Here is a 9,222-nt window from a genome sequence, read left to right as displayed (position 1 = left end):
GCTGCTCGCCTGCGCTGCGGCTCCCGCTCCCGGCACCGCTCCCGACTCCCACCCCCGGTGCCGGCGGCGGGCGCGGGGCCGGGCCGTCCCACGTCGCCAGTTGCGCTAATCCAGAGCCGAGCGGCAGGGCGGAGTAGCCGAGCGCAGAGCGGCCGCCCCGTTCGATGGGCCACGCCCCATGCCCCTTGCCGGCCGTGGGCCCGTGGGATGCCCCGGGAGGGTCCCGACACCCCTGGGAATTCCAGGATACCTGGGGCTGCTGGCTGTCCCGGGTTCCTGTCCGGTCTCCGTCGCTCCAACGCTACCGGTGCCTCCCGACACCTCGAAGGCACGTCAGTTCTTCCCCGAGTCCGGCTGGGAAGCTCCCCGGAGACTGCGTTGGTTCTGGGGTCTGTCCTCCGGCTTGGCTGTTGCTTCCAAGGGAAAGGAATGTCAAGGTTGGTAAAGCGTGCGTTTTAGCCTTCGCGAACAATGCGGTCATGCTACCGATGTTTGTTTTCTGTGGAACAGCCTCAGTACCCCCACCCCGGTGCTTTTTTTCCCTACGTGGTCGTTTCCATTCAAAATTCCTGTTGCACCTGGTCCTGTGTTGTCTAATCACATGGATCCCGTCCCATTAATCATCTTTTGAGCTCTCTCTGTATCCCTGGGTACACGTTTCTCTCAAGATTTCTACCTGTTTATGAGGAATTAGAAAGAAGTTCTTCAGAGGAGATGTGCAAGTTTGTGGGCCCCATTTCTTCATGTGTTCATATCAGCATCCCAATGGATGCACAGTTCTTGCTCATTTCTTTGGTGTAGTTTAGAGTGTATGTTACTTCTGAAATATCTTTGTGTCAAATAATTTCATCTGGGGGTGATTCACTGGCTTTCTACAAGACCCACTGCTTCTTTTCCTTGCTGGTTTTAGTGTCTCATACCTGGGATTTACTTTTATTCACTTTTTTCTTTGGACCTTCATTGTTTCCAAAATTATGCATATTATAGTGCTCATATTATCACAGTGCGTTTCTGTTCCTGTTGCTTGGCTGGTCTGCTCAAAATTTTTTGAATTTATCATCTCACCCCAGTCTAGCATAATAGCCCCAAATTCCCTTGTTGCTTAAATCTGGAAGTCTGTTTCAATTACCCAATACCAGTAGTGCGCAAAGAACCGCACAGTTCACCACACAACCAGCTGCTCAGTGGCCAGCCCAGTGGAACACATTTGTGTTGCATCACCTGTGCTGCCATCTCCAAATCCAAGCACTAAATTTGCAGCAGCAAGTTTTCAGAGAGCAGTTCTGAATATCAACATCACTGCTAAGGAAAGAAGCAACAGTCCTCTCCTGAGAGAGAGCTGGCAGCTGGTAGAGACACCCTGACCTCGCCTTGTCATGGGCACCCATCCGCCCACCAGCAGGCTCTGAGGAGCTCCTCAAGCCCTGCATCAGTGCTCTTAGAACTGCCAAAGCTCTATTTCCATCAGTCAGTGTTCTGCCCCTGCAGCCAGTGCACCATAAGTGTCTGCCTTCCACACAGGCCTGGGTCCCTTCTTCAAAATGCAGAGACTGCTGTGGCATCTGACCCACAGTCCACCATGCTGCCCTTCACCCACGGGACCAACCTAGAGCACGGACTAAAACCCCAACAGGAGGTAGATGTGTGTCAGTTTAACCTTGGTCTTAGATTCTTTTATCCCAAATTATGACTGCTGCAGATCGAGGTAAGTGATTGGGGTTTTGTATTCCTTCCGAAGTTACTCCTAACATTGATCTGGACAATCTTATGCACTCTTGTGAATCCTCACAGGTTAAACTACCGAAGATTAGCTCCTGATCTGCCTTTTCTCTACCACTTATTGCTTTATATTTATTTGACTTCACCTGATCCAACTCCCAAACTTTTCAGTTGTATTCATCTAAATGTCAATGTTGTTAATCAATGTTGTTTTCTCTGAAAGTCTTTTTTTTTCACATGAAGTGAACAATACTAGATATGATGCTGACCTACTTGATTTGTTTTAAATAGACATATTTAGGATTTGCTTTCATTGGACAACCTGGAGTGACAAACAGGATACGTCTCCTGCAAAGCTGGTTCAGGAATTGGGATTCTGCTGCTCGAAGTGGTCATGCCAACAGTGCCTGCCAAGCTGTGGTTATCACAGCCAGAGCAAGACAAAGGGACAACTTTGAGCTGGGCACTTGCCTTACTTTCTTGGGTCTGGTGGTGGAGGTGGCAGCTGTTCTGCTTCCCCCTGCTCCCTTCAGGGCATTTGACCTGATATTTCCTAGTAAGTACTGGCTCAGCGTTTATATCTCAAACAAACAGAAGCAAATGTTTCAAGTCCAATAGGGACAAAAAGTACTACCAGGAGAATTTGAAGGCATAAGGTCTAGGAAGCGAATGAGAACAATATTTCTTAATATTTCTTAATTTTTAATTTCTTAATATTTATTAAATAAATATGTGTAATTTTTTAAAGTAGTTGTTCTCTAAAACCTTCTAGTTTTATCTCAAGACTTTAACAAAAATTATGTGAAATTGGGTCATGGTTTTTCTAGCACTAATGCCGTCAGTAAGGCAAAATTAAGAAAGGAAGAAGTATGCTGTGTTATTTCCCTAGTGGTCAAAACTGCAAAGAAAATTTTGAACAATAACAAGGTTGCCAGTGATGTTTTCCATCCTTTCCCAGCAGTGAGCCAACTCTCATTACCACTGTGTTTAGGCACTCCATCATTAAAACATCAGTCATTATTTTCAAGAAAACCTGTGTGCAGAATTAGAAGCCACCCTAACAATAATTTTTAAAGTGTTTCAAGAAACTGGCTTCTTAGGCCCTCACTAACCATCTACAGTGCCAAGCAGAAGAGCTGATTGATTGAGCTTTGTTTCTTGTTGTTCTTGGACTAGGAAAGACAAGTATTTCAAAGTAAGAATAGCATGTAGTGACTTAGAGCATTTTAACTGCACAAAGCATGTATCTCAGTGCTTTGCTTTGTCAGGAATTCCTGCCATCTTCATTGGGAATCAAATTTTCGGGGGCAAAATGAATGTTATTCTGATCCTACTGAGACTAATATCCTATGATTCCATGAAAATGTCTATTATTTAATATGTTCCTAGGAATCTGTAATTCAGGGGGGTGAAGCTGAAAGTCGTAATAAAGCCAAATGGCTACCAATGGTTATATATGGGATATCTCATTGGATATCAGTTAAGTGTCTCAAGACCCTGAGACCCTTGAGAATATATGCTACAAGAGGTTTCTGAAAAGAGTGTGTTTTTTTTGCTGATCAGATGTAGAGACTTAAAATAAAAAGTTTGGGAACATTGTTTGGGAAATGTATAGATTTAAGCTATCTTGAACTAGAAAAAAGTGAATGAGTAGAGGCTCTGAAATTTAAAAATAATGGAAGTTTATATCACCTTGAGTCACTTTTTCTTGAAGGTGTCAAAAATTTCCTTCAGTATTTTATTACTTTTCTTTTATGCTATTACTTTCCTATTTTACTAAGAAAAGCAAAGTGATTTTCCATGAGAGAAGATCAAGCTGTGGTGGCATTTTGTTTATGATGATACCCTTTAATGGACCTTGGAAAAACCATGTGTCTGGATATGGAACAGTACTCAAGTAGGAAACACACTGAATAGTGCTTTGTGCAAGGAAATGGCTACAAATAGAATAATTTCCATCACTATAATTTCTAAGAGCAAATTCAGTGAAATGCTTACTCAGTATGTAATTTTTTGGTTGGTTTTTTTTTGCTATTTGTGTTATATCTGTAGCAGGTGGTACTATTTCATCATAACTAGAGATGACTGTAATTTTTTAAAACATAGAGATGGATAATAAATTTCCCTTAATAGGAGAACAAACTGGCTTTCTTCCATTTTTACATTGTTTGTCACAGGAATGTCACAGTTCATGGTGCCTGGCAGGGCTGCCACTAGAGGGCATGAAATTATTTTAAACACTGATTTTAAACACAAAATTATTTAAATAGATGCTAAAATTAAAAAGCTAAAAGCAAGAGAGACTTTGAACTAGGAAAGCAGTGAAGAAAATGCAATAAATTTGACAAATATGTTATTCTGGTGGTATTTTTTCCAGTTTCTGAAAGATCAAATATTATTTAAATGTTTTATAAAATCATACTAGAAAACATGAAGCAGGTATGAGAAATTAAGACACTTTATAGTGTGGTATAAAGTAAAATCTAGGAAAAGATGCAGTGGGATTTAGGGGAAACCAAAATATTTTTCAATCATGAGCATGAATTAAGGAGAAATATTCGTTGCTTTTTTCAAACTATGCTGTGTAAAATTAGAGATAATTAATCAGAAATACTGACATTTTTGCTTGGCCTTTGCAGTATATATTAGCTGTTTCATCTCTAGTCTGTGTAATAGATGGCTATTACTCAGATATTCTCAACCTTCTATTTAATATTGCTTGGAATGCATGTCTGTCTGTTTTCTGTCTGAAGAGATAATGTTTCAAAACCATCTACGGATGCTGTCAAGATAAATCCCTTATGTATGCAGTTCTCCTTGCTGTAGCACTGGGGATATGTGCTAAACAGACGTTCTGAGAGTCTTCCAAGGTTATGGGCGAATGGGCCAGTGGCAACTCCCTGTCCCTTGGCATGCACACAGGCAGAATTTACCTGCTGAATGTAAAGGCAGAGACAGCAAAAAAGGATGCACGAGCCTGCTGTACTTCAGCCCAAGCTTCCCAAATCCCTGAGGGATAATCTTAATCTTACATATTTCAATCCAGTACCCTTAAATGATAACAAGTATTTTATAAAAAGCAAGACTGTGACCTAATTGGGTAGCTAATAAGGAAATCCAGATGAGGCCAACATTATACCTGTGTGCCGTATAAATATGGCATGAAAGTAAAGTTATCCCAGCAATAAACCCATTGTATAGGATGAATAAGGTATGGTATAGCAAGGATGAAAAATTGAGCATTCAGTCATTTCCTGCATGCAAGTATCTCTGTCCTCACTCAGGACAGAAAAATTGCAGAGAGGACCTTCTTAGCAGGCTCTGTGCCTGTGTTAATGCTGGGGTTTGTCATGGGAAAATAAATGCTACTGGGTTGTAGAAATCCATGGCAGTTGGGTTCTTTGGGCTGAAGAGGCTTATGTCAACCCTGAAGTTTCTCTGGCCCTGTGTGGGGAGGTGCCTGGCAGAGGCTGGTCTCAGAGCAAAGGACTAGTCCCTGGCAGCTCCTCAGTTACACCTGCCAATTGATCAGGATAGACAAGCATTGACACTACCTTATGTGTCTATGAGTTTTTATTGTCCATCATTGAACCTTACAGGAGTAACTTCTCAGTCTCAGACTGGAAACCAAGGACAAGTGCTTACTAACAGGCAACCAGGTTCGATGGCACTTTGACCATCAAAGGATCTTGCATTTTCTCAGAGCTTGTGTTTAAGCTAAGACTGTGCATTCTGCTAGCAGGAGGCAGTGACATTTACCTTAACATTAATTAACATTAGTGTTCAGGTGAAAAATTTAGCTCATGTTGTTGCTGGAGGACATAGAATACAGAAAGGATGTCCAAGGAGTTATTAATTTTGTCTGTGTCAACTCAAGAAATTAAGAGTTCGTAGAAGCTCAGTGGCTGAAAGTGACACTAAGTTACTTTATTTTAGTCTCTGGGTTTTGCTGGCTTTTTTGGTGAATATGGAGGCCTGCAAAGATTGAGGTGGTGAGAAAGGTTCTTGCTTGCTCTGGGCTGTGTATTTGTGAGAATGTGAATGGTATGAATGAACTATGACAGGTGTTTCCTTTTTGATTGCTTGTTTTGGGAGGGATTTCAACGCAAAGACATTCTGGGCATCCCATACCATTAGTGAAAATAGAGATTTTAATTTCCTGATAGAAACAGTGTCAGAACTTGCCTCTGGTTGTTCTGTATGCATTTAGAGGAAGGTTTTTTTAGCTACCCATAAATACAGAACTGTGTTCATATAAGCAGGATTTAAAATATATTGTTATAAAAGGGCAAGTGAAAGTAGAAATAGAAAAAATAAGAAGTTAGTAGCAAGCAATGCCCATTGATAGTTATCAGCAAAAGCTAAAAGTATATTAATAATCATGTGGCCAGTGGGAGGACAGTCAGGACTTATGCAGCAAAAAATAGAATCCTAAGAAGAGTTTAGGTCAGTATGACATGAAGATGACAAAACTACCAATGATGATAGAGGAAAGATATTGAATATACCCAAGGTTATTCAATACATATTTCTGCTCTGTGTGGAAAAATTGGACTCACAATTTTTCATGTTGATGAATTCTTTTGTGTGCTGTTAGTAACGAGGATGTTTATTAGCATGTGTTATACTTCTATATCTTTGTAACTCATAACAGCAGTATAGTAAAAGGACTGTCCCAAGAGCTGTCCAGACTATTACTTTTAGTTTTAGGATAAAATTTATATCACTGAACAAATCTCAAATCACTAGGGAAAACCTGCTTTTTATTGGCCTTGCTGGTTATTAACACCTGAACAATTGATGGAGGTATGTGATGAGTTTTCCATCAACTGAAGTCTTTAAATAAAGATTTGATGTCTTACTTAAATATATGTTCTTTTTAAAACATATTATGGACTGGCTTCATGAAGACATTAGCAAGTGAGATGATGTGCGTTCAGTTTAGGGGATCACACTGGGGATCATCACTGATCCTTCTGACCTTTAAATCTGGAATAGAATAAATCTGGAAACGTTATCTATCTCCACACTGTAACCATTCCAGACTGAAGTTTCTACACGGTCTAAGTTAAATATTCTGATGGTTATGATAGAGTCTCAGCGTTCATATTTCTTCATGTATTTGCCTCAGAGTCTCCCAAGTTCCTCAGTTTAATTCCAGGATCAAGCCCTGAGGCTTCATATATACATCAAGTCAGAGACTGTATTTATGGTATATCTTGTACGGTACATACTAATCATGCCACCAGGACTTGAGTAATTGCAGTAAAGTTGCAAAAATATACTTGAGCTACTATTAAAATGCATACAGCTGTCACCAGAGCAGGTAGCTCATGAGTTTCTGTCTGCCTTGTAAGCCGGAGTACAAGAATTATGTTTTTATTAGTCAAACCACACTCTGAAAATCATTTCCCTTCATTAATTTTTCATTATAGCTATGATCAGTGGAATCCCTTACACCACTGTGCTGCTGTGGTGTCTGTGGAAGAGATGACTGCAGTGTCCAGGCTAAGAAGAGACTGGTGTATCCAGTCTGATGGATGAGGAGTATCAGATGAGGAGCGGAGCTAATAAAAAAGGAGTTATTGCCACTGGAACCCAAAATGTCCTCTAATTCCATCTTATTTCTTGTGTGAAGTCAAACACACACAGGAAACTACTCATGTGATCCCATGTGGGCATCTGAATCAGCTGCAGAAGCCGCCAGCTGAGCTCTGTGCTGCACCGGTGCTGTGGTGGGAGAGAGCGAGGTTCCAGCCAGCCCTGGGGGCTGAACAGTGGCACCTGAGTGAGGAAGTCCTGCTGGATCAAACTAACCATGCAGACCAGCAAGAGGGACAGGGACACAAGCTGTCTAGTTTACAGTAAACCAGTTTGAACTGATGAGGACTTGACTGTAGAAATTTTGGAGTGGCTAGTTCAGATAGGGCACTCCCACTTTAATCCTCATGTCATCCAAGTCTGTTAAGAACAAATAAAACTTTTTAGAGTTTCTGACATGCTGTGTCTACTTACACGATGGATTGTACAATTAATAAATGGGAAAATTGAAGGGATGTGCAATTAAGGTAGTAGGATGACTTATTCTTTCAGCCTAGCACACCAGGCATTCAGCCTGTGTATGTGTTCCTTTTCTATTAAAACCTAATTTTTTTTACGAAATTTTGAAATTCTTTCTCAGCCCCTAAAAATGCTTATTTTACCAAAAAGCGAAATATTTCTTGTTGGAGGTTTAAATATTATGTCTTGAAATCTTTATATCTGTTTTCTGGTTCTGACTTGAGATAGTTAATTTTCTTGACAGTAGGTGGTATAGGGGACCCCTGGTGCTCTAGTGGTTAGGATGCAGCGCTCTCACCGCTGCGGCCCGGGTTTGATTCCCGGTCAGGGAAACTCCCCTGGGCAGATGGAGCTCGTCAGCCCTGTAAGGCCATCCATCCAAGAGAAGGTCACTCTAAACAAACCTACATCCTGAGGACCTCACTGCCACTGTCCAAGCTCGCTCGGCCCCGGCAGATGAACCTTAGGATTAAAGGGTGGGCTCAGCTCAGCACACACTGTGTCTCACCTAAAAAATCCACTGCGCAGGCTCAAAGGGTAAAGACCTTTCCCAAATCTTCGTTCGCGAAGACTGGCCATGAATAATAAGGTGGTATAGGGCTGCGTTTTGGATTTGTTGGAAACAGTGTTGGTAACACAGGGATGTTTTAGCTATCACTGAGCAGTGCTCACACAGGGTTAGGGCCTTTTCTGCTTCTCACTCCACCCCACCAGGGAGGAGGCTGGAGGACACAAGAAGTTGGGAGGGGACACAGCTGGGACAGTTGACCTTAAGTGATCACAGAAATATCCCATATGGCATCATGCTCAGCAGATGAAGCTGGGAGAAGAAGGAGGAAGGAAGGGACATTCAGAATGATGGTGTTTGTCTTCCCAAGTCACCATTACATATGATGGAGCCCTGATGTCCTGGAGAATGGCTGAACAGCTGCCTGCTCAGAGGAAGTGGTGAAAGAATCCCTTGTTTTGCTTTCCTTGTGAACACAGCGTTTGCTTCCCCTATTAAACTGTTTCTATCTCAACCCATGAGTTCACTTACTTTTACTCTTCCTATTCTTTCACCCATCCCACTGTGGAATGTGAGTGGCTGGATAGGGCTTAGTTGTAAGCTGGGTTTAAACCATGACTATATATAAATGTATATGTATGTGTGTAATCTGAACCAGTTGGACTGTTTTTCCTGCTCCCCATCCTCGCTTGAGACACCTCTGGTGGGCTTTCTTGCTGGCTATGTGCCAAGGCCTACCCTGGTCCCACAGTTTTCTGTCTCCTCTTGGTGGACTGACTTGCCTGCTGCTATTTCTGTGTTAGGTTGCAGAGCTGGGCAGCAGCACGCTTTGTCAGCAGATGAGTGGTGCTCCCTGGGGTCAGGGCCAGAACAAAGCACAGGAAACACACCCAGGAGCATGAGACAAACTGTAAATGACTCTATTTGCATCATCT

The 9,222-nt window shown here is 42.0% G+C and overlaps 1 protein-coding gene across 1 annotated transcript in view; it reads left to right on the top strand.

The window, feature by feature from the left end:
* The first annotated feature begins 61 nt into the window (after positions 1–61).
* Positions 62–9,222, top strand: part of ARL15 (ADP ribosylation factor like GTPase 15) — a 276,210-nt gene continuing 267,049 nt past the window's right edge. Inside the window, exons 1-3 of the mRNA XM_027635365.1 lie at positions 62–437; positions 2,011–2,275; positions 2,678–6,176. Of these exons, the coding sequence (XP_027491166.1) occupies positions 165–437; positions 2,011–2,275; positions 2,678–2,793 (654 nt within the window). The 5' untranslated portion in view covers positions 62–164 and the 3' untranslated portion in view covers positions 2,794–6,176. Of the gene's footprint in view, positions 438–2,010; positions 2,276–2,677 lie in introns of the transcript that reaches the window.

This window comes from Corapipo altera, unplaced genomic scaffold (genome assembly GCF_003945725.1).
Source record: "Corapipo altera isolate COAL_440 unplaced genomic scaffold, ASM394572v1 61411, whole genome shotgun sequence".
NCBI lineage: Eukaryota > Metazoa > Chordata > Aves > Passeriformes > Pipridae > Corapipo > Corapipo altera.
The sequence above is the reverse complement of the archived record's forward strand: the minus strand, read 5'-3'. Positions and strand labels throughout refer to the sequence as shown.